Raw genomic sequence first — 27436 nt, forward strand, 5'->3', positions numbered from 1 at the left:
TCTTAAAATACCTACGTTTCAACACTTTCAATAAGTAGATCAGTGTGCACCTACTTTAACGAAACGTATTTTAATATGTATTGAAAATGACCACCGCTTTTCTGGACACATAACTCTGATTCTTATGAATACTCTTGAGATTATTTAGTCTGCCAAGAATAAATTCATTGGTTTCACAGAATTGAACACCTCAATTAGCTTTTGGCGAAGTTCATCGAGGGTAATTAATTCCCGTGCGAAGATCGGGACTTCGAGGGGGCTATGCGACTGGGCCGTTGCGTCCAACTCCAATCCATCTGCCAGGGAACTCTTGGTCTAAATAATATCGCACACTTAGAGTTAACTGTGCTGGTGCACAATCTTGCTGGAAATGGAGGTTCTCCAAATTTTGCTCCTGCACCTTTTGTAGAAAACACGTTTCTCAGGTATTGTTTTATTTAAAAATTTATTGTAAAATCAAAATTTGCGGAAAATCTAATATTCAATTGACAAGTGACAATTACTGATCAAAACACGTTTACTTTATAAATACTGTGACAGGTGATTGATAACCAAAGAGGAAAGTGTTCATTTGAAATTATTTAACCTTCTTTGTTAATTATTATGTTAGGATAACCCGAGGGATAACCATGTGAAACCTAAAAAAATTGGATGAAACAAAAAAAAATACTTTTAATTATTTTAAAAGCATGAGACTTAATTGAGGGGCTTAATGAAGGGAAGATATATGTAAAATATTCATTTTGTATTACCAATTTGAAGTCACCCTATATGTATAGTAGAGGGACTAATCGATAACAATTTTTTTCAGGCCTGGCTGCAGACGTTCGGAATGTTCATTGTGTTTCCGTACGGAATGACAGGTGGGAACGGGACGTCGCTCTACAAATGCATGGTGCTGTCTCGCTTACACACCATGTCAATCAGTACCTACATAAAATTCCGAGCGTGTGCGGCCAGGCTAATCCGTGACGTGCCAAAAGGAGACATAGTATAGATAGGTGATACGAAGTTCACCGGGTCAGCTAGTAATAAATAAGTAAGTAAAAAACAAAGCAGCAGCATGTAGGTACATACGCTTATAGGTATAAGCGTAGTGATTAGATATGCGACCCATATTTCAATTTGTTAATCATAGGTTTAAGTTTCTAAGAAGCTTGTAGGAAATTGAATTACATAATTGAATTGATTTTTAATATAGGTACGTTATATTTAGGTAGTCAACTAGGCATTTTTATCTTATACTTTTAGTAACATACCTACAAAACAAAAATCTATTTGGTTTGGTTTCTGTGTTTGGAAATATACTTTAGCCCAGCAAAATTCATTTTGTATCATAAACAACCCTATTAAGTAAAATATGACAATCATTGATAATAACAAACATAATTAATATCAAAACCGAAATGTGTTGAGCTTAATTATGTGTTCGAGCCCTTCGGGCAAACACACGATATGAACGTACCTAATTAAGATAAGAGAAGAGGATTTATTAATACGCTGAGTGTTTACTTCATGAGGCGATAATATTTATGACAACCTCAATACATATTTTGGATTACTGCGGGCTACTGCGTGTGATTATGATGATGAGCGAGTATATTTTTCTTCTTATTCATACATGTATGAAGTTCGAGGTCGAGTTTTCTTTTCTTTGAATACATAGCATGTATACAACTTGTACAAGTCTATAATTACGGCGCGTTTTGACTAAACTTGAAATTGTGACGTGTGTGTTTTAAATATTGGTTTCTGTTGTGCAAGGATAATGAATATTTAGGATAATCGGTCAGTTTTTTATTCACTTAGCTTTTCTAGTAGCATTGCGATTATTTATTTCAACATAGGTGGTAGGTAATAGTTATTTAGTGGGTTCAGCCAGCAGAGTTTTTGAAAAAACGTAGCGCTTTTTTAGAACAACGGATGCCAAAAATGTGAATAGCAATCTTGAGGGCCTTAAATTAATTAAATTTAGGAAGGTCGTTAGGTCGTTATTTGACACCTTGGAGGATATAACCAACGGAGACGCCATGTCTAAAATTTTCGGTACAAAATAGTCTGCCGTTTTTTGCGGGGGAGGGGCACATCAAATGTATAGGTACGTCATGTCAGATAAACGTTAGTCCATACATATGGTTGACATGAGGTTGACCATTGGCCGCCTATTTTCGACAGAGGGGAACGCCTGTTAATGGCGGCTCCATTGTTAATTACTCTGAGTTTGACACACTAGTATAATACATTATTTATTTCCAGCGATACCATACTTTTTTTTACTACTTATTAGTATGTATTTACTCAAAAAAATTACACAGTATAAGTATATTTTATAAAATCATAACATAATATTATCAAATGTGTAAGGTGTATAGGCAGTGAGTAACAGCAATACATTTAGCTGACTAGTTGGTAGGCCTTATCTCATTGCAACAATATTTGGAGGTGGTCAGAGAACTGTCACAAAGATGAAATACCTACCATACTTATACACACTTCATATTGAGAATGTTGTATTAGGTATTACCCAATATACAGTAGGTATTGAAAAATAAACAGAGACGAAAAAACTCCTGCCAATTTAACACACATTCTTCTTTCCTAAGATAAGTCAGATAATTCGAACCTAATCACTTAACTGTTCAGAAAACAATCAAAACCCAAATGTCATATCTCAGAAAAAATCCTACCTACAAGAATGAGTCACATTGTCAGATAATGGCATTCTAGCAGCGTTTGACCACATTAACAAATGTCCCATACAAAATGATAACAATTCCCTTTTGTTAGTTCAACATTAACTGCCGACTAACTGATACGTTTTGTGCGCCTTTTAATGTTGACACAAATAGGTAGTTGGTAACTTAGACTTTAGTTTTGGTGGCGAAATAAGCAATGGCTATACAAATATTTTTAGTGACAGTGATTATCTTGATGAGTGAAAGTGCGGCTAGAATTGTGAATAAATTTAAATGTCCTGAAGTCAGGGCTGTGCCACACTTCGATTTACAACAGGCAAGTAGTATTTACGGATAATAGATGTTATTTATACCGGGTGTGGCCTGTAATATGAGCAAAAAAATTATCTGTAAGCTGTACTCCTCATACTGACCAACATGCAACATTTGTTCAGCAACTTTTAAAAGTAGCTTATGGTTTGATTTTTAATACAATTTAAAGTTTATTCTACGACGCAATGTATTGCGAATTTTGCTATGTTTAAGGCGTGACAAGTACCTAACGTCAATCACAATGATATGGCGTGGCGATGGCGTCCATTGGAGGTAATATTTATTTTGTATGAAAAATAGGGACTCTAAATGCTAATTTTAATTCTAATTTTTAAAAGTTGTTGAACAAAAGTGTCATCGTTTGAGGAGTACAATCTATGTTTTAATTATATGCTCGTGTTACATGCCACACCCGGTATGTTTGAAACCGAGCGGTATACGTAGGTATACTATTAAACTATAATTAGGTACTTAGATAATTATGACTTGTTTGTCGTAAATAACGTTTAACCACCCAAAGACAACATATTGTGTGCATAACATTAGCTTTTCTTATTGTTGGTTCTAAAATAGTCTTCTTGAAAAAAGGAATGGGCGCTAACCCTAGAATAAACATAAGGAATATCAATAAAAGTTGACATTAAATACAAACACTAAAAACTCCGACTTTGATACTCCGACTTCGGTACCTACATAATTAACATACTTATACCTGACTCAAGTTTTAAGTTAACTTAATCAATTTAAAGCCATATAACTCATATCTCATCTCATATAAGAATAAATTAAGTCACTAAAAACCTTTTAATTAAACGCCTCATTAAGAGCCAACAGGAGTGGTCATTTCTCCATACAAACGTACTCCTCGTTTTCCTCCGTGGTTTTTGAAGCTAGAGCAAAGATTTTTTCAACACAGATTACTATTGTCAATATCTGTGTCGGACCGTTTTGCTTTTTTTGATATTTTTGTTTTTTAAGGCGCTAGAGCCCTTCAAAAATGGCCAAAATGGCCTAATTGACTATGCCGCAATGAGAGGCGTGGCATTCAAAACTGATATCAATTAGCCAAAAAAGCAAAACGGTCCGACACAGATAATTTCATAATCATTTAGAGTTCCAAATTTGGTTACGATTGGTTAAGTTTTGGAGGAGGAAACAGAGGAGTGCGAAACCTCGATTTTTGAGATTTTTACGCAGGATTTTTCGCCTTGTCCTTATCGCACTACTTTTAGGTGCCGCTTCCGTTAGCGAGACGGGTATATTTACCTAAAATATTTAAAAAACAGCTCCTGTTTCGTCTTAACATAAGATAAACTTTTTAGTTGCCTATTCATCTTCTTTGATTATAATCTCCCCATAATACACACATCATCACATTACTTTTGAAATGATTCAATCGCTTGAAATACATGTATATTCTACCTACGAGTAGGTATATTCCAAGTATATTCATGAAAAATAAACTAAATTTCATTTGTTTGAAAGACGTCTAGATTTGCATGTTTCCGTCTAAATTTTATAAAATGGTTGTTATAAATTACGTTATTTAATTAAGTAAAGAATGAATCGGGTTAGTATCTTAGTATCAACATATTATGAGCCCGTACAAAGCGTTGGCGTCGGACGCTGCATTGATAACCATGCGGACGTCAACTGGAATTCTGTAAGTACCTACGTAGTTCATACACATGGACAAATTTAGAGAAACGCAAAAAAAGTTTAGGACTACCTAACTCCAGTCCTACCTACTTCCAGTCTACCTAGACATACATATCTAGTACCTAATTAAAAGACATGTCAAGATCGCTTACCTTCTTTCAACTTCTTTCTAATGCTAAAAACACAAACTATAGGTTCGGGTGTTCAAAGGCGAAACAAGAGGGGTAATAGGTACATTATTCGAAGTTAAAATAGCGTCATCAATCATCATCAAATAGGTACGTGTGGGTTATTTGTTCGTTTTTTTAGCATTAGAAATAAGGTAAACAATCTTGATGTGTCTTTTAATTGAAAAACACATTTTAAAAATAAGTTACGGCAAATATGTAACAATTATGAATCTAATACGATTATTTATATCCTTCTGCTTTCATAAGTAATAGATACTGATTTTTAAAAAGCTTTTTTCAATTAAAAGACGTGTCAAGATCGCTTACCTTCTTTCAATTTCTTTCTAATGCTAAAAAAACTAACTATAATCTATAAGATGTTATCTGTAACTCTTGTTTGTTGTCTGTAACCTGTTGCAGAATGTAAACGCCTGACAAAACATTCCTCGCAAAGTATTTGTAATAGGAGGTGGGGCACACATTTAAAAGGGGTTTTGATTAAACAAGAAATAATATAGTACTCAGCCTATAAATATATAGTAGGTATTATAGAGACGATATACTGCCGTATTCGAACTTCAAGATATTCACAAGAGACGACACGTACTAGATCCATTCTAGATAAGTTATAGTTTAGATATCAACTAGTTATCTTTTGCAGCGCAATTCGGGCAACCAATGTCACTTTTACTTTAGCTAGAGTAAGATATCTATTAGATGTGAATTGGATCTCTAAGTCATATCCTGTGGAAATCGTTCAAGAGTATCTCCAGAATCGAGCAAATGTCAAATTTGACAGGTTAGATCTTAAACATATCGTTATCGTATCTTGGTGATGTCTAAAAGATATCAAATAGATGTCTATTTCAAAATCCAAATCGGGCCCATAGGCTGAATTATGATTATTATATTTATTTTATTTTCAGATGCTCGGTGACTGGTATGTGGTGGAGTACTATGCAAGCGCAGAGGAAGCCCTGTCATACAGCTGTATGAAATCAGTGTTCGCGCAAGACGACCATGTGCCGGCTGCAGGTAAGTAGCAAAAACAAAACTTTATGATCTTTATGAAATACTTAATGAAAGCATCCATTAGCTTTGACAACCTAAGTACAATATTGAAGTGATACCTCTTGGTAGTCTTGGTATTACTAGGAATCAAAATTGAAGTTGTTACTCGTAACTGCAGGCTTGTCAGTTGACAGAAATACATAAGTATGACAATTAACAAATGTCCAGTATCAATAGTACCAGAGATATATATATAACTCCGTATAAGATAAATAAAGTCTAAGAAAAAAACGTGCCTTGGAAATCAAGAAAAAGTCATTCTCGAATAGATGGCGCCTTTGGCCTATTCTCGGCTAGATGGCGTTGACGGTGTCGTTTGATATTTAACAATTTTAACACATACGAGTATCAGTGAAAGAACATGGGTCAGTCTCAGTATGGAACAATAAAAATTAAAAATCATTTATCCGTAAACATATTTTGATTAATTTATACATTTTCAATTTTATTTTAAGTTTTAATCGTGTGTCGATAGATGGCAGTAAATGTACCGTGACTACAAAATTTACTTTGGCAATAGCCCTCTATACTATCTATTCTCTTTGATAGTACTTACCTACTCGCCTAGCCGTGCCAATGTGCTAAATATAGGTAGCTTCATTGTGAGGATACCTTTAGGTTATATCTAACTAAAAGAAAGCATACCAAAAGAAGTAAGGGTTGTAACCTACTTATTTTGTACCTTAAACTCTGATGAATAGCTAATACTGAACTCTGTGCCGTTATACCTATTAGGATTGGCTGGGCTCCTGGAACCGCTCCGTCGTAATATATATAAACTCTAACATGTATTATCAAGATCAGAATTTATTAAACGCATCCAATTTAATTTCAGATGGCGGGTGGACGCCGGGTGTAACAATGAACTTCACTTACCGTTTCGCGGACGACCCTCTGGGGGAGAATCTCTTCGGCAACATCACTTGGCGCGTCGACCTCAACCAACCAGCCCATTGGACACATGCCGAGAGCACCTGTAAGTATTGATGCTTATTGTTAATCTTTTAAAGGTCATAAACGCTTATCAACAGAGCCGATTTAACGACCGTAATAAGCAGGAATAGGGTATTTTCCTACTATAGACAAATCAATTACTTTTATAGAACTGTTAAAACGATTTGCTAATATAGAATTTATATGAAACATTACATCGTCACTTTACGGTCAACTCCCCTACTTGTTATATTTATATATCTATCCCGTTTATTAAATAGAACGTGTGTTTAAAAATAACTTCTATGTGTGTTTTTCTAATAATTATCTTGTGATTTATTTCATGCATGGTTAAATACATTATTTATTTTAAATACAGTATAATACCCTATGGTGGCACTTATAAATAAGCTATTTTCAAATGATTCAATATAATAAGAAGTATTACTGGCATAACAACTTCTGTACAATTTTCTTGTTTAGTATTAGGCACACTAAGAGGATGGCCGCACGTAACGTAAGAGTGACATTCCATTTCCAACTGCAGCTGCAATACTGTTCATTTTACTATGGAAATTGACAATGACAGCGACGCGTTTCCATAGTAAAATGAACAGTATTGCAGCTGCAGTTGGAAATGGAATGTCACTTTAATGGCTCCTCTACACGATGGGCCAGCGCCCGCCACTCCAAGGGACGCAGCCATGCGGTAGAATGAGATAGCAATATCACTTGCTCCCTCTAACGCATAAATGCGTCCCTTGGAGTGGCCGGCGCTGGCCCATCGTGTATATAGAGGAGCCCTAAAGCGTTACTAGCGCTAATGCTCTAGTTTCCTAGGATAGCGGTGCCGTCATATAGCGGCTGTCTCCATACAAATAGTACGACATCCATATTTAGCCATATTATTTACTATGGAGACGGCCGCTATATGACGGCACTGCTATCCTAGGAAAACCGATCTTAACGAATAATGTATTTCTAGATGACGGCATCTACAACACGTACGTGCTGGACACGGAGTACAAGACCTGGTCGCTGCTGCTGCACTGCGCGGAGCCGAAGGACAAGGCCCGGTATTTGAGCGCTTTCATCCTGTCTCGCAAGACCACGCTCCCCAAGAACGTTATGGCGTATCTCAGGGACAAGTTGCCGAGGTTTGATAGGCCCTCCCCACATCTAGCGTCTTTCGAGCGTCGGCGTCTACAACTCTATGGCCGCTGCTCGACGTAACGTCGACGCAACGTCGAAGCAACTGCGCAGCGACGTCATTTTCCATAGCGCTGACCAGACGCCGACGCTCGAAAGACGCTAGATGTGGGATAATAGTTTATGATAGGATTTAGTCGCTACTTTACTGCGCTGAGCTAAGCTAAAGGAGGCTCAATTCTGAGGACTTTAGACGGTGCGACAACTCGTATGCGAGTTTCATTACATTGCGGGTTTTGATCGGTCGGTTGAACCGGACGGAACCAACGGTCCGCGATGTAACTAAAATCATATGCGAGTTCACGCGCCGTCTAAATCAGCCCTTACCGCGAAAAACGAAAATCGAAATTTCGTTATCTGTCCCTCTATTGCTCTTGCATATTCGGCATATAAATACATTTCAATTTTTAACCGACTTCCAAATCCCAAAGGAGGAGGTTATCAATTCGGTTGTATGTTTTTTTTTTTTTAATTTTTTTTTTTTTTTTTTTTTTTTATGTTTGTTACTCCATATCTCCGTCATTACTGGACCGATTTTGAAAATTATTTTTTTGATTGTATGTATATGCATACAGATTGGTTCCGTTTTTGTCAAAATCCAGTTCTGATGATGGGATCCATGAGGAATCGACGGAACTCCTCAAATCTTAAAGGCATACACATAGTGATTTTTGTGTTTTTATCAACAAATCAAGCATATACATTCAAAAACGTGACATTTGATGAAGTGGAACTGCTGATGATGATCAGAACGGAACTCTTCAACGACGCATAGTTCACCTTTGGCGATTTGTCCTCTTCGTTATGTTTGTTAAGCAAGTTAAGTTTTTAAGCCACAATTTTATCAAGCTTGAGTTCTGATGATGGGATCCATGAGAAATCGAGGGAACTCCTCAAATTTTAAAGGCATGCGTATAGAGATTTTTGTATTTTCATCAGAAAATCAAGCATTTTCATTAAAAACTGTCGCATTTGATGAAGTGGAACTGCTGATGATGATCACAACGGAACTCTTCAACGACGCATAGTTCACGTTTGGCGATTTGTCCTCTTCGTTATGTTTGTTAAGCAAGTTTAGTTTTTAAGCCACATTTCTGTCAAGCTCGAGTTCTGATGATGGGATCCATAAGGAATCGAGGGAACTCCTCAAATCTTAAAGGCATACGTATAGAATTTTTTGTATTTTCATCATAAAATCAAGCATTTACATTAAAAACTGTCGCATTTGATGAAGTGGAACTGCTGATGATGATCAGAACTGAACTCTTCAACGACGCATAGTACATGTTTGGTGATTTCGAATTTCGATTTTGACTTGGACTGGGACCCGGACTCATACCCGGATCCGGTTCGGACCCGGACTCGGACTCGGACCCGGACTCGGACCCGGACTCGGACCCGGACTCGGACCCGGACTCGGACCCGGACTCGGACCCGGACTCGGACCCGGACCCGGACTTGGACCGGGACTCGGACCCGGACTCTGACTCAGAGACCCGGACCTTGACCCGGAAAACCCCTATGATACCTAAACTAAATAAACCGCTATGATTACCTACCATAAAATGTAGGTATAAAATATGATGATGCCAAACCCCTCCCGCTCAAACCCCCGTACACCGCACCGCATGCGCCGTTAAGTGGGTTAGGTTAGGTTTGAACTGCGATCCTCACAGAACCGAACAAAAGTGGGTTAGGTTTGGTTAGAACTGCGAGCCTTACAGAAACGAAATGCTACTAGAAAAATGGGTTTGATTAGGCTCGAACTGCGATCCTCACAGAACCGAACTGCTATCAGAGAAGTGGGTTAGGTTAGGCTAGAACTACGACCCTTACGGACACGAAATGCTACTAGAAAGTACTAGCGTTTTTACCTCCTTTTCTACATAGTGCACCATCTACCATAATCTTTCACCGGGCCCCATAGAAGTCGGTTTTTTTTTCTTAAAAATTATTATTTTTTGCGAGAAGGCCTCTGAGCACCGTCATTCGTAAAGCTACCAAGACTGTCAACGCCGATAAACGCTCGTTTAGAACTAACATAAAATAACATTTCCGATGAGTTACGAGTAGCCTAACTGCAGTTTACGCGTTGATGAATGCACAAGGAACCTACGGATGTAGGCACCTACAGAATCGGTAACGCCTAGTTGATTTAATTGATTTAAGTGTTAATAAGTTAATACCACCGAACCATGCGCTTGTCTGCTACCAAACGTATTAAAAAGGCTTTAAGTTATAAAATAAAGTATAGGTACGTAAAAAAATAAGAAATATTCAAAGACTGTATTCTTCTTCAGTTGGTCCCTCAATGCTGAAGAGCGTGAAATCATGACCTTCTGTTAAAGACCAGGTTCCTCCACAGGCGTGTCTCGACCGGGAATCGAACCGAGTAAAACTTCCAAAAAATAAACACTCGCTATTTTTTCTACTAATCGATACAGTTAATGTTAATGATAACAGTGATAATATTTATCCAAGAAACATTAGGTCTTACACTCGTCCGTCGTACAAAATATCCATAAAATCGAATATTTAGTACTCAAGAATATTTTTTAGACAAGCAAAATTGAAGAAAAAAAGAAAAATCTTTGAATGCAGTTTTATATCTATTTAAAAATAAAGGTTGCCTCTGTCTCCAGGGTCCGACTTATTTTTCCACCCTGTATACTTAGGTCTATTCTTCGCCAAGCGCATGGCTAGATGTACGAGTATGTTTTGTGTTAGACAAGACTGTATGTTCCTTCCTTTATCCCCAGATACGACATCGACATGAACTACGTGTTCGCGATCCCACACGACGACTGCAAGGACAAGCCGGCACGTGCCGACTACTCGCCAGTGCTCGTGCCGGTCGACTCCAAGATACCGCAGAAACCTGGCCTCGCCTACAATGTAGCACAGGATAATTAATTTCTGAATTCACAAAATTGTACCCTCCATTGGTCAATACAGAAATGGGCGTTTTCAGAAATAAATATTGAAAACCTGATTCATTCACATCTGGACGTTCTTGGGCTCATTCTACTCAGAATCGACAGCATTCTCCATCCCACCATAAAAAAAGATGTCCCAAAATGTCCATTCCATTACGTCACGTTTTAGTTTGATTTTTTTTTCACTTGTATGTGCGTGACGTAGTGGAATGTACAATTTTCATACAAATTTTTGGGACATTTTATTTTATCATCAGAATTGAATAATATGCTAGTGATTCTGAGTTGAAAGAACCCAAAAACACCGGGATCTGTGAGAATCGGGTTTTCGATATTTATTTCTGAAATCGCCCAAATACTTCTTGCGCTTCGCTGAAAGACGGCGCCCCGGAGCGTTACACGCAATCCACCTCACAATTAATGTTATGTTACCTATCTATTTCGAACCGCCTAGCTAGATTAGGGTGCCGCCGCCGAAATTTCAAACTTGCAAGTGCACCGCGGACTGAAAAGGATTGGGAACTATACTAAAAATTAATTGTAACATTAGAAAACCCTTAATTAGTGTTTGAAATGACTAGGAAAGGGTTAGAAAATAAAATAATTAATATTATTACCTGTATTATAATATGTATGATTTAAATAATGTTAAGTATGTAATGTCATTGTTGCGAAGCTTACAGCTTGATGTCGAATGTAAAATATCAACTGATTCTGCCAAAATTATTTATATTTAATTTTTAATAAAATATCGTATTATATAAAAGTACAATAAAAAAGATTTGTAAAAATGTCTACCTACCTTTTAATTACACAGCCAACCGTAGGGGTAGGTAGTAAACCAATAGACGGAGAGCAACGGAATCCCTGTAGCTATCTAGCTAGAGAAATTCCGTGTCATACAATCTCTCAAATAGTCTTAGATCACAAGTGTTTACAGTCATCGGAAAAGTCTAACTCAAGAGATGCTGCTAGAAAATCAGGGTGCGTAGGTAGCCATATATTAGCCAACGTACCAATCGTTTACGCTCCATAGTGAACGAAACTCAACTGTCACCATCGCACTAATATGGAAGAATGATAGAGAGGCACAAAGCATTTCGTTATCGTAGGGCAAACAATTGCCACCTTGTCTAGGCAGCCTGTATAGTTATCGAAAATCCGAACATACGAAAGTAGTTTTGGCCAAGCTTCAACGGACATCACCTTTGCTTCGCTCGGTCAAAACCTGCTAAGTACTATGTTTTAGAAGTATACTCGTATCTCGTACAAGTTTAGGAATGATCCATATCTTATTTTTTAAAGACCTTAACTGAAAACAGCATATATATGTATTGCCAACATATCAAATTCCAATTATCATAAACTGAATTTCGCAAAGACGTAATAACCGAATCTTCTCTAGAAGGATCTTCTCTGAATTTCAGTATCAAACGCCTTACGTTTGAGTTTACTGAAGCTAAAGTAGCGCCGTATTTAAGTCAGTTTAGAAGTGTAGCATATGGTTAGAATATACCTTTACTCGCTAACTGCTTTCGAAGAATCGATAGGGCACGAACATTGTTCGAAGCATATTAGTATGCTATACAGGATTCGTCTGCAAACACAAACGGCATAGGCACGTTCTGTGGTACACATATGATAGGTAGTTATGACATTCAAACTTGACCGTGTCCAAACCACTCAGGAAACAATAAGCGGGCAGAATCGAATAGTCGCTCATATGGAATATCTTGGTGTCGCGTCAATAAATTTACAATTTTCACAATTTACCCGAAGGCGACGTCAAAGAATAAAACTTTACAGATGGCACCTTCGAGCAACACCGGCTTCCGACACGTCGGAAGGGAGGGGCCCAAGCGATATCTCACCGTACAAATCTTTCTGCCATTTTTCGCGGGGGGAAGGTGCACACAGTCGCACTTCTCACACACTTACATACAAAATCCAATCAGAGGCCCTACCGCGAACCACGTTCGACGTGTTGCCTCTCTATGGCACTTGTAAATTCATAAGTAAGTGTGACAGGGAGGCAACACGTCAAACGTGGTTCGCGGTAGGCCCTCTGTAATGACGACACAAATACATAGAAAATGACACACGTCAAAGACAAATCTTGCAAACCTCGTTCTCTTTTTGTGTACGGACGAGTGACTAGTGTCACAACACGCACACTAACACATTTTCGTTGAAGTATGTCATTGTATTCTGAGAGATGAGAAGTCGGATTTGTCGCTCGACCGATCCGCAATTTGTACTGAGCGAGCAAAATCGATAAATCCAACAAATACTTGAGACTAAACTATAATAATTGTATTTAAATGTAATTAAACGTATGATATGTAAAAAAAAAATATTACATGTGAAATGTAACACTTTCTTTTTGTAAATTTGATGTCCCCGACCTCTTTTTATAGCAAAAAACCGAGCAAACAGGCATTTTTGTGCAGCAGTGTTCACGCGCGCGTCTGGACTCGGTCTAGTGAAAAATCCAAGTGCAACTAGTTTTATTACCCGCGCTAGATTAAATTGACGCGCGAATCTTGTACCTCGGCAGAGGGGAAATAGTGCGAATGCCGCCTCCCTTCCGTGTTGCTCGAAGGATGGCACCAAATTTCATGAAATATTGACACTGCAGAGAAATGAGGTTAGGACAATAATGTACCCGCCTCAAACAGGATGAAGCGGTTACTGTTACGGTGCCGTTCGGATTCAGATATTAACACCAGTATTACTGCTGCATTAATGTCGCACTGCAATACCGCTGCAGAAGCGCTGCAGTAATGCTGCCGAATGCATTGAGGCAGAAAACGTTAAAAAAGGTCATTTTATTGAAAAAATTATACTAAATTTAATGTTTACTGCACTGCAACTTCCACATTTTGTAAGTTTATACAGTCAGCACGTGCATCAATAGTAGGTAGTGAATGAAACAACACACATTCGCGTTCTAATACTGGAGTCAGTTATGTAACGCTGCCATACATGACCCAAAAAATTTTTATTAAGCTATGAGCTTCATCACATCTGATATTTGAGTAATTCTAAGCATTTCTAGCCTGAAGTGGGGGGGAGGGTGGGGTACAAAGACGGCCGCCATCCGTCATCTTTAAAAAAAATCTACTCTGATCCTGGTGGGTACTAGGGCAAGTTTGGTATCATTTTCGTATAAACCAAAGACATAGAATTCATTGCTGATATTTGTTTTTTCAATTTCATAGTAATTTTACAAGAAAAACGTAAAAAGGTGAAAAATTTGGTTGGAGATTTTTGCTACGCAGAGCCGAAACTACAAAAGATAGAAAGTTGAAATTTGCACACTAGATTACATTTATAAAGTGTACAAGAGATAAGAAGCGATTTTGAGAAATTCAACCCCTAAGGGGGTTAAAAAGGGGATGAAAGTTTGTATGGGGTTCAAGTTTTATTTTAAGCTAGGAATTTGAAACCTCGTAACACGATATATTATTAAAATACAAGAAAACTAATTTCAGCGTTTTTGAAAATTCATCCTCTAAGGTGGTGAAAAAGGAGTTGAAAGTTTGTATGGATATCAAAAAAATTTTCGAACGCGGGACTTGAATCTTTGTATTTGGGGATATTATTAAAAGACAGGAAAAGTAATTTCAGCGTTTTGTAAAATTCATCCCCTAACAGGGTTAAAAAGGGGTTGAAAGTTTGAATCCATTACAAATCCGAGTAGACACACATTTCTTATTGCCTCCCAGGCTTGAAATGCTTAGAATTACTCAAGGAACATATGTGATGAAGCTCATAGCTTAATAAAAAATTTTTGGGTCAACTTTATAACTGCTTCCGCTATAAAGTATCTGTCATGGTCTATGATACAGACAAAATGTTAATTATTAACTTTTAGCTGATACCTTATATACCATTCAACTTCTATTTCAAATTTCATTCATACGAGTACCTCGTGTTTATTTTCTAACAACACCTAAAAAAAATGCAAGACGGCGCGGCGTCATTTTCCTGCAAAGACCGTCACGTTCCTGCTACGAGCGTATTTTCCTGGTCCAATTTATTCGAAGTACCTAATTACCTATTTCTTCTAATGTTATATTTCTTCTATCTATACTATTTACTTGAAACATGTGCCTCATGTAAGTCGTGTATCATTCAAATTCTTTGTAATCACAATACCCGGGAATATTTACTCACAATACCCGCATGTATCTACAAGCGATTTTTCTCGACTCATATTCTTTGGACTTGCGTCAATATAGGAGGCTTCTTGCGTAAAAACCTGGCTATAAGTAGAGCGGGAGCGTGCTGAAGTGTTTTTCACGAAAACTCGAACATGGCTGCGTCTCGTCTGTGTGTTTTTCTGGCTGTTTTAGTGAGCGCAAAGATGCTAGCTGCAGAGGTTTGTTATTAATTTGTTATCAATAAACAATTATCAATTATGTACCTATAATCTAGGGTCAAAGGCTCTGTAACATTCATATTATTCTAAGGCCCAAAAGGATAGGAATAGACTTTCAAGGAACGTTTTAATATCTAGTGAAACCGGCCCAACATCACAATCAGTGTTGGCTTTATCACATTAAGGCCCAATTGCACCATTCCACTAACCCGGGATTAACCGGTTAAACCTGGCGTTACCATGGTTACCAGTATAATTTGACACTTGGTTAACGGTTTAACCGCTTAATCCCGAGTTAGTGGAATGGTGCAAGTGGTCCTAAGAGTGATTTATTGTCATGCAAGTGCCGCAAACGGCATGTCCATGCGGCAAGTGTCATGGGCACCTTTGCACCCGGTACAACTCGCGAAGGTCTTTTAGATTAAAATATTTTAACATTTAGATATATTTAATTTATTTTTGTATGATTTTTTAATATACCTTTTGTATAATAAATAAATAATGTTCACTGTTTTAATAATTAATAATAGTAAAATTTTAATAATTACTTAGTTTATATAATATTTATTTAAAGGATTTTAACACTGGTTATATATTCTTCAGCCTATATTCGGCACAATGTGGTGTGACCTGATGTGCGACGACGATGATGATGACGATTACTCGGACGGCGACATATTCGACTTCCTGTTCGATCCTTGTGCCGGCTGCACCAGTACCACCAAGCCAAATAAAACTAAACCGACCACAACGCCACCGGGAATGCAGCAGCCTTTCAATCTCGTTATACGTAAGTTCTTTGCTTTGGCCGTTGTAAATGCACGGTACAGTCGCCATCAGATATATCGCAGCGGCCGAGGTGTCCAAAAATACCTGGACACGCACTCTAGCGCCTTGGCAATAGAGGCGTGTCCAGATATTTGTGAACATCTTGGATGCTCCGATATATCTGATGGCGAACTGTACATACACGATACGGTGGCCAAAACATACCTAAGTGCATTACCGTTGCCAGGGAGCTTTTGGGATTATACTGAGCAATTTTTACTAATGGAACCAGCACCGAAATCCCGAAAAAAAAAATTTACCCTCCCATAGAAAATAGACCAGCCAAAATGTATGAAACAGCCAAAAAAATTTTCGCGATTTGGGGGTTGGTACAGTCAACAACAGAGCTATGAATACAGGCAAAGTGTCAAAAATATGTATACAGTACTTTATTGCCTGTACATTAAGGTCGTGTATACATATTTTTGGCACTTTGGCTGTATTCATAGCTCTGTTGTTGACTGTACCATACTAAAAGCTGCTCACTATAATCCTAAAACCTCCCTGGCAACGGAAATGTACCTACTTATTTTTTGGTCACCCTGTATATACGGACCGAGGCGACCTTTTAAACTTTCAAGAAAAGAGCGTGCTCCCGTATTTCTTCATGACAATCGTATGGTTTTTTAATAGGGGAAATAATATGTTAGCCCACACAGAGTCAAGTAAATTTATTATCATCTGTATGTTGCAGCGCCAGCCAATGGCATGAACGTGACAATGACACCCACGGGCAACTCTTGGCTCATGAACTTCATCCCGTGGCTCATGCCAGCGGCCCCTGCCACGGCTCCGGGGCCCACCACGGCGGCACCCGCCACCACCGCCGCGGCTACCACAGCAGCTGGCAATACCACCGCGCCGGCTACTACTGCTAAAGCGTAAAAAATCTTGATCATATCATCAAGCGTCAGTAAAATAACAAAACTTACATCTCGCGTGCTGCACTGAACTGTATTCAGAATATGTCAAGCATTACCTAATAAACAATCGCCTGCGCTGGTGGTGTTCCACCCTCAGGGCGTACTTGTTTAGTACTCATTTGAACACTTTGAACGCCTTGCAGGTAGCCAGGTAGCCGCTCGGTTGCAAGGATTAAGGCATTTTTTTTCTTAACTGGAACACCGCGAGCGCAGGCGAGTAGATAAATGTAAAAATAATAGTATAGGGCAAGGGCAGCATCCGCTCGGTGTACCCCTTACATTTCATTAAAGTGTCAACAGGGCTTCTACGTGCTAGCTTCGGCTCCGCGCACGCCTCCTAAAAGGTCCGAAACACAATCGGTGATTGTAAAGACAAATGTCAAATGTAATATCGTAACAGTGCGATGTATCTGGTATTGATATCAATATTTTACATTCCCATAGGGACTCTCGGATCACTTTTTAGCCTCTTGAATTGGATTTCAGACGCTCTTGTTTCGCAGAATAATTAAACATACCAAGGAGCGGTGTTCAAATGCTGGTCCTGGGGTAATACTCCAGGAAAGATACGCTTACGTTAAACATTAATTAGTAATAGGCAATTATTTTTTTATTCCTGTTCTTTAGATCATTTTAAGATACTTTATTTTCGAATCCAACCAACTTTCTCTCCGGAAGTAGGTAAAAAAAAATAGTTTAAAAAAAGAGCCGTTCTTGTTTGTTAAAAATAGTAATAGTATTTTTAGTTCGTAAACGTGACGAAAATAATATATATAATGAGTCGACAATGGAATCGGTCAAAATATTTACACGAAAAATAACTAATTCAATAAATGGCGGGGCCTCACGGATATACGTCGTAACTTGATATAAAAAAAAGTTAAAATTAGGTCTTTGATTTAATTACCATAAAACTACTTCATTAAGCTATTTATCCGAGAATCCAACATCAATATCATTTGTATCACTTGTATATATATTTACGCCTTAAACGTGCTAGAAAAAATGGTTATAGATATAATTTCTAGCAGACTTTGTTCTGATAACGTTCAAAGTGATATTCAATACATAATCACACAAAAACATGGTCAATGTAATAAATAAGAGCATTTAACAAATTCGCTAAATGAAACTACCAAATTTGAACTCTGTGCGCTAATACTAAGGATTATATTTCCTTGCGGCGCGCGGGAACAGTTTCAATGCGGGCGGTGGCGGGAGTTCGTGCCAAGGACGCGTGGATAGTATGTAGGTAAGTATGTACTTAACTACAAGTTGCTACAAGTGACAGGCCAATTCGAACGTGCGCGGGCGTCTCGCTCGCACCAAATATTTGTGCGGCCAAGTCTGAGCGAAATGAACGCGCGCGTGAATGATAGCTAATTAAAAATAACTGATATAATTTCCAATATTATTTTAATATTGGTTGATGTTCAAATTATATACGTCAACGTTATGACCCACTACAAAAATAAAAATTTCGCATGACTATCGTTCTTATTTAATTTCAGAATGGCATAGTGTGGAGTGGCATTATAAAAGGAATACTTATTATCGTAGTCATTTGACAGTTTTGGTGACACTTTCACATTCTGTCACAGCGAAGTGTGTAGGCCCACTCTTTAATTTTATATTAAAGTCTATCCAACAACTTTGTCAGTAGAAAAAGGCGCGAAATTCAAATTTTCTATGAGTCAATAACCTTTCGCGCCTAAGCGTCTGTAGACTTTTTTTTCAACAAACGTATTATATTGACTATTTCGTGCTCTTTCTATTCATAACTAGTTTACGTTCCTAAGTTTCATAAAGTCCCCTCCAGACTATGCGCGTGAATCGCGGGTGAAGCCGCGAACGCGAGTGTGGAGTCGATTTCGCTGTCTGCGATAATCGACGCCACACTCGCGTTCGCGGCTTCGCGCCGCGATTCGCGCACGAGTGTGGAGGAGGCTTAATAAGTATAACATAATATAATAATAGTCGACGTCAAAGATATGTTTACACTTTTGCACCTTACTCCTTTGTAATAAGGCCAAAAGTACGGCTTTAAAATGACAACGTTTTACACAAAAATAAAACGCTAATTACATAACTTACCATATTCGGAACCTAAGAACAATATTGAGAGTGGCAACACTGTCATAGGAGGCTATTCATAAATTACGTCATTTCAAATTTGGGGCAGGGGGAGGGTCTGGACATCGGATGATGGTAGCATGACACAGGAGGAAACGGTGTCATGCGAAGCATGATTTTGGGGGCGGGGGGGGGCAAAAATCGTCAAAAATAGATGACGTCATTTATGGACAGCCCCTAGGTCGTATTGTCTTTTTCTAGCATATACGTCCCTCTCTCCCCCACACTCCTACCACACAGGCAGGTTGCTTTGTCAGTTATACAAGATAAATTTTCAAGTCATTGTCTCAAAATTATACATATGTGCACCATGCAGGATTAAAACTTTAGGTTCCGAATAGAGATGCACCGGATATTCGGTTATTATCCGGTATCCTATCTCGCCCTTATTTTAATATCCGGCCGGATACCGGATAGTAACTATGCTTGATATCGGAATATAATCGTACTCGATTATTATTTTAAAACAATTTAAACGTTCCATTCACTAGCTCGCGCACTAATTTCGTAGTGATAGACCTATATGAGTCCGTGCAAAAGTTCATTACGAAACAGGGCAAAACTTCCACAATGAACCTGAAAAATCGGAATGTAGGTATATTTCCGCCGGCCGAATATTCGGCGCCCGAATACCGAATATTCGGCCTATGGTCAGGCCGTACATCCGGTATCCTGTATGCGGCCAAACAACTATCCGTTGCATCTGTAGTTCCGAATATGGTAAGTTATTTAATTAGCGTTTTATTTTTGTGTAAGCGCTGTCATTAAACAGCTGTACCGATATTCGGAACCTAAGAATAATATTGAAGCATGTTTGTTATCGCCTGGTGGGGGGAAGACGCCAAACCAATGTGATTATACATATCCTATGATATACTTATTATGTGTATGTAATATAATTATATTATGAGTGTTTAATTAATTATGTAGTAAACTTTATTGTAACACCAATGAGGAGAGAGATATTTAGTAAAGTATACAATTTGATAGGTACATTTTGTAAAATTAACATAGGTATATATGCCATTAAATAAATAAATAAATATTATAGGACAATTTTACACAGATTGACCTAGTCCCACAGTAAGCTCAATAAGGGTTGTGTTGTGGGTACTAGACGACGAAATATATAATATACACATATGTATAAACTAGACGGGCCCGCAGCTCCGCTCGCGTAAATGAAATATAGAGTTTATCTTATATTTATTTAACTACCGACATTACTATGTACATAATAACACAGTCAGACAGGGTTGGATATATATGCAACCTTGCCAGGGTTTATAACTGTGATATACCATTTCTTATTTAATTGTAGTCGTTACTTGGATAACTTAATTCGCAAATTTCTCAAAAAATGATGTGATTTGATAAATAAAAGGCAAGATTGTATCTTTTCATCTACGTAGGTATTTGTGACGTTCCACGGCAAAAGGTACTTTATGGTGGCTGCCGATTACGTCGCATAGCGCCGCAATAATATTGGAGCGATGATATTATTAACGAATAATAGCGTAAGCGCCAACCACCATAAGGTACGTTTATCTGTGGGACGTCACATTTATAACAACTTGTTTCAACATAAAATTATTCTTTATTTTTATAAGCTTAGTTCCAAAACGTTCATTAGATTAATTTCCGCCTTAAGAATAATATGTCTCCACCACGCCGGGGGTGGCGGTGACTTCAAGCCAGCCATGATACGGACCTTGGGTTACTTGGAAAATTATGTTCGATGGTTCGATTTGTGGATGCATGACCTGTTGAAACAGGAGGAGCCGGCAGACACGACCGTGTTCGACCAGTCGATCATTAATGGCAACCGCCTGGTGTACATGCAGTCTGGCGTCAACCGCACGAGAGACAAAATCGTCATGGACGTCACTAACGGAATCGTCTGGTTGAGGAATGTCGAATTGAATATAATAATTATCCCGGAACATTTTTACGGGACGGTGTCTAATTTGACTGTTGTCGAAGGAGAAGCCATCAGTATTAAACCAGAAATGTTCCGCACGATAACAGAGTTCTATAGAGGAAAAGTGGTGGCCTATAAGGTACTTGAAAAGCCCAAATATGGAAAAATATTGATGGGCGACCAGGAATTGAGTTTACTGCCTGTACTTAAACTGAATTCTGGAAATATTCAGGTATGCTTTACAATACTTTGTACGTGGTTTTTCACATCACATTAATTTATATGTGGACGACCACCGCCCATAAATCGCCTTTCATACAAACGCAGGTAGTCCCCATTTTCCTTTCCGGATATTAATAATACTTACTACGGTGACGCAACGACCCAAAAAAAGAATCCTGGCCTCTGACACCAGATCACGCCATATTTCTCGGTCTTGCGATAGCTCTCGCCAGTCGCTATGGCCGAGGTTGAGCAGGTCTTGAGCAACGACGTCGTTTCTGCGGTACCTAGGACGTCCAATCGGGTGTCTCTCATTTCGTTGTCTCAAGTACGCTCTCTTCACGGCACGATCCTCTCCCATTCTCTTTGTGTTCGAGCCACGGAAGCTCAGCCGCTTTGGTCTCTCCAATACCCAAATATATCGGAACACATCCTTATTTCTATGGCAACAAAGTTATATTACGATATATTTGGCTACTTTAGCCGTCACTATCTATTTCATACTGACTGTACATTTGCTTTATGAATGTGTAGTCGCCATTAGATATATATCGTAGCCACCAAGGTCGCTCAAAAATATCTGAACATGCACTTTAATTACATTATACATAATTTACATGGTTCAGATATTTGTGAATACCTCATCCGCTCCGATATATATGATGGTGACTTTCAGCAAGAAGAAAAATCTTACCTGGTCGAGTCGTATCTTATTACGCGAGAAAACAATTCCCGAATTGATTATATCTCTAAAGTCATCCCTTGAACTGATGGACTTCATATTAACGTATCAACTTTTTATTTTTGGGCTTTCTCGGCAGCCCGTTCCCCGGACGAATGGCAATGGTTGCCGAAGCCGTAAAAGTTATCTGAATAATATAACTCGAAAAGAAACTTAAAAACAACGAAATGCAAATTATTAGTAATATGACAGAAGTCATTCGTATGGGGGCTACCAAGGTTGACATTGACAGCACTTTTTATTTCACTTCGAGTAAAAAAAGCCGAAATCACTGCATACCAACATAACAAACATAATTTTGGTTATTTGAAGATCGAAACGAAACCAACCGAGTTTCCGAAAATGGCCGATAGTCGTAAAATGAAGAATGTTATGAAAATTTCTTTTGCTTATTGTAAGTTAAATATGCATCGAAAGCGATAGTTTTTATGCTCTAGTTATATTCTCATATTTAGATAATAGATTAGAACAGCTTTTTCTTATCATACGTGCGTCTTATTCGTGAAACGCGTCAAAAACTTTTTTAGAAATTTGTAAGGCGCCATCTCTCTTCTTCCCTCGTTTTTTATCCCGTTCTGGTTTTTCGATTTTATATATATGATTTGCATTTGTGACCACCTGACGAAGCCTGCGTTGTGGATATTTTACCTAAAAATTTGATCATATTTTTATAGATGTTAAATAATATAATTTTATTACTAAAAGTTTATTTGTGACATCCCGCGATAAAGGTACCTTATGGCGGCTGGCGCTTATGCCGAATAGCGTCGCAATAATATTGGAGCGGCGTTAATAATAGCGTAAGCGCCAATCGCCATAAGGTACCTTTATCCGCAGGATGTCACATTCTGCTATATTATACTAACTCTGAACGGGATAAAAAGACAAATTGCTGATAGATACTTAGACAGATGAAACCTCCTCGCCATATCATAGTCTACCTTAATACGTAGGTTCTACGTAACGCGTATTAACTAGCCGTACCATTCGTATTCGAAAACACAAATCACTTGAAAACTGAAGGGTATGCCATTCACCATTTAAGTATTCAAATTTCAAACCTTATTATACACACAGAAAGATTTAAACTAACAAGACTCAGAAGAGACTTCATGTAGGTGTAAAATTGAATTCTAATGGTAACACGTGCACGCTTTACTAACTCGATGTGTTTTTAAAGATATGTACTTCAGTATTTTCATTGGCATAGCCACGGTGCACGCAGGCAGCCTTTGAAAACACTTTCACATCATATCATGGCATAAGCCGTTAGAAACTGTTTTTCACCACACCAGCTCGGAAAGGCTTACTTTGCACTTCAAAAACTGAGAGCAAACTTACATTTTAATCACAAGTGAGGCAAAGTAATCAAATGCAAATTTTGAGTTGTTTTGTTATGTTTGCTGGTAGAATTGACTTTTAAATCATGATTTTGGATGATAAATATTTAATAACATTCATTTGTATTTGATTATTACATTTAATATTTGCTTCAGGTTGGTGTGGTGAAAGATTTTGTGTTTCAATTGGGGCAAATTTTGTTTAACCCTCGTGCTTTGAAACCCTCGCAACGCTCAAGATTCCATGTTTCGAATATTGATACTCGCAATATTAGCACGAGCGGTTAAACAACAACTTTGCCCCCTTGTAAAATAAATAACTATTTCAATATAGTCAGCTAAACTGAGGTACAAATTCAAAAACTCACCAGTAGTTTAGCTTCACGACCTTCTAGATGGAAAAACAGCAAGCCAATGACTTGAAAATTTGCCTTGAATAACTGACAAAGCAACCTGCCTGTGTGGTGGGAGTGTAGGAGCGAGGGACGTATATGCTAGAAAGGGGCAATACGACCTACGACAGTGTTGCCACTCTCAATTTGAGATGCAATGGATAGTTGTTTGGTCGGATACCGGATATTCGGCCTGACCATCGGCCGGCGGAACAATATCTACATTTCGGTTTTTAGGTGCGCATTGTGCAGGTTTTAACCTGTTTCGTGGTGAACGTTGGCGCGGACTCATTTCTATGTTCGAAATGAGTAGGTACCTACGCGTGCAAGTGAGTGGATGTGGATGTTTAAATTGTTTTGAAATAATAAACGAGTAAGTACAATATGACCGTGACTGTTTCTTAAATCCAATTTGTTTACTCTGAAATCTAGCAAAGTCACTATCCGGTATTCGGCCGGATAGTGGGTCACTAATGTCACTATCCGGTGCATCTCTACTCTCAATATTATTCTGAGGTTCCAAATATCGGTACAGTTGTTTAATTGTTGCTTAATTTGGAGATTGACCCCAATTTCATTTCTGATCAAATCGGTCGATTTGATCATCCCGTCTGGACTCCACTTAACAGCCGTAACACATTAGCGCGCCGTTCAAGGTCACGGTGCGCCAAACCATAGCCTGATGTCATGTAGGTATGTACTTAGTCCAAAATTATGTTATTTAGGTACTAATTATGTTATTTATATGCATTGAACGTTAAATCTGAACCAATTCGATGACTATTCTATAGTGAATCAGCATGACTTGTAAAAGCGCGGCAAATTTAAAACATGTATGTAATAACCATTATAGGTTTCAATAGCCCTCATAGACCTGACTTTTATCTCGATATCGTAATTTTCTAGCGACAAACCCATTATCTATACAAAACTGTCGCAAAAATGTTATCGCTTGTATATCGTGGTACAGGATAGGATGGAGCCATATACTTACTACTTGCTTGCAGGTATCGTAATCAAACAAAGTGCTTGCTAAGTAGCTAAATACGCGCAATGTATTTTTATGTCAAAAATAATGTATTTATTTAATGTTAATTCAGTATGAATTATATAGTATGTATGTATATTGTTAATCCACAAATATGAACAATTGTAGTTAATTTACAAAACATAATTTATACGGCCACAAATAAAATATTAAATGCTTCTAAAGTCTGTTTGGTTATTTCTACATGGAAACGAAGGCATTTCAAATTATAAAAACATTAACTGAACACCTTATTGCTACCTGCATTCACCGCTCGCCGCTCAGCTACCCACTGACGTTAATACCACGGCCTTACGTTTTATGACAGGACTCTGAGTCAGGGGAGTGGCACACTTGGTCCGCCATTCGCCATTTTAGTCAGTCATTCCATGTTCGGGTGCGCTTGCGTTCAGTCGAGTTTTGGAATATTACTGCAAATTTTTGTTGTTTGTTAATTTGTTGGTTATGGTGTCGACTTTTATTGCCCTAGTCGCCAAAATAAATGATGTTACTTAGTGAAATTTTAACCGACACCACACGGTAAAAATAAGTTTAACAATAATTACTTAGTTAAAAATCGAGTAAAAACGGTATTTCTAATACTTAACTTATATTTTTTGCTATTCAATTAAAGAGTACTAACAAAATCCAAAATATACAAAATATTTTAAGGTTTGCGATTCCTGCTCGGCCTTGCGTCGTAAGGTGCCCGGTACCACTGTATTGCAGCAATAACTAGAAATGCTTACTTTGGGGAACATTAGCAACTGCCGTTTTTGATAATTAGATTTTAGTGGTGAGGGGTGGTACTTAAATGACCGCTATTGAAACCTTGAATGGTTTAAACTTATAGGCGCGAAGATTTGAAATCTTTAAGAAAATTTAAATTTCGCGTCTTTTTCTGCTATCAAATTGGGTGTGTTTCGGTATAATAGCCCAATATATAATTGGCCTATTATTGTATTAAATTTAACGCGCACGCAAAGACGGAGAGCCTGCAATTATATAAAATTTACTTTCTTATTTACAGCACTCTTGCCCAGATTAAAGCTGATAATTAGTTCGAATTTAGTCTCCCATATTTTTTAATTTCACTGGTACATATGTCTTGACCGAGTAAATAGTAAATATACTAAATACTTTTTTAAATATTCGCGCTCGGGGCGATGGAAGTTTCATCGTTCCGTCGCCCCGCTCCATGCAACGACCAATCGCGTTAGCTCGCTGGCTCGTTCGCGGCAACTTTAAAGCAACGATAACGTTTTTGATGGTTTTTTGTGTTACGAATCATATTTCAAGCCGATTTTTACAGTATTCGACGATCGAGAACTCATAACGAAAATCCCATATGATATTGATCTATTACCATTTTTAACGAGGAAATTAAAGCACAACCCCATAAAACCCACCATACGGTATTATTTAGTGTACGATTAAATTGCAACGCTTGTACTTATTATAATTTGGAAATAATGAGAGAAAAAATAGCCTATTACCATTTTTGAGGACGGAAATATACTGAATTTAATAATAACCGTAGGTTACTTACTTTAAATGTAGGATACATAATTATTTTTCGTGTGATTCATGCTTAATGTTATAAAGCAAATATTTCTCTATGAGTATTAATTTAAAAAATGTTATTAATATTTTTTACTAATTTTCTGTGAATTTTTATATTTTTACATTTTTTTTAAAATGCTTTAATGTAATATATTTATTTGGATTATGTGTCGACGTAATCACTAGATTTATTGTCTGTCCCATACACCGAAAAGTTCAGCTATTAGTGCTATTACTAATTATTTCCATTCCGCCATACTAGCCGACCGTACCTTTCTTGGCCTATAACGTAACAATGCTGTTACTCGAGCGGGCTGTTGTTGTGCGTTCATTCGGGTTTGTTATTTGGCTCGCCGTCCGCACACGAATATGTAACGCATTAGGAAACGATTAACAATATTTATTGTTTGTATATAATGATGTGTTGTACAAAAACCATTAGTTTTATTTTTTACTGTAATAATTACTGTTTCATTAAGTAGTTATAAAATAAACAAGGTTCTGAAATGTGTGTTTAATCTTTTAGGCCAATTCTAGTTTTAGTTATTAGATCAGTATCATATTGGAAACACATATAAAACTAAAACTCGAATTGGCTTGTTTATTTTTTCGAACGCAAGTCTTCATAGTAGGTACCCTGAGCATAGTAATTCTTGCTAAATACTTTTGAACGTTTATTCATAAAGATATATACCTAGGGTATAAAGTTATAAGAAAGTCTAGGCACTCAAGTCGGATTTCGACAGTAATTTTTCGAATAGGTATTTAAAATAAGTACTTTTTTTGTTTACGTTACTTTGTATATTAAGTGTGTAATCAATGTTCTTAATCAACCATTACTTTTTACAAACCCAGTCAATTCAAGCTCTAAGGAGGCATTTCGAGACTTTCATGTGTGCATATAACCGCATGTGAAACACGATAACATCGTCACGGCCCGTAGAAGGCAAACTGGTCGGATGATCTAGTTATGTT

General features: G+C 37.7%; 2 protein-coding genes across 2 annotated transcripts; both read left to right on the forward strand.

Moving 5' to 3' along the window:
* The first annotated feature begins 2710 nt into the window (after nt 1–2710).
* On the forward strand, nt 2711–11019 carry LOC134679631 (uncharacterized). Its single transcript, XM_063538581.1, has 5 exons — nt 2711–3012; nt 5764–5872; nt 6744–6884; nt 7827–7998; nt 10810–11019. The coding sequence occupies exons 1-5, from the start codon at nt 2893–2895 to the stop codon at nt 10961–10963; spliced, it is 696 nt and encodes a 231-aa protein (XP_063394651.1). The 5' UTR covers nt 2711–2892; the 3' UTR covers nt 10964–11019.
* Nucleotides 11020–15234: 4215 nt separating this feature from the next.
* LOC134679632 (uncharacterized) lies at nt 15235–17159 on the forward strand. Its single transcript, XM_063538582.1, has 3 exons — nt 15235–15370; nt 15974–16160; nt 16893–17159. The coding sequence occupies exons 1-3, from the start codon at nt 15305–15307 to the stop codon at nt 17081–17083; spliced, it is 444 nt and encodes a 147-aa protein (XP_063394652.1). The 5' UTR covers nt 15235–15304; the 3' UTR covers nt 17084–17159.
* The last annotated feature ends 10277 nt before the right edge of the window (nt 17160–27436 follow it).

The sequence above is a fragment of the Cydia fagiglandana genome, chromosome 2, assembly GCF_963556715.1.
Source record: "Cydia fagiglandana chromosome 2, ilCydFagi1.1, whole genome shotgun sequence".
Classification (NCBI taxonomy): domain Eukaryota; kingdom Metazoa; phylum Arthropoda; class Insecta; order Lepidoptera; family Tortricidae; genus Cydia; species Cydia fagiglandana.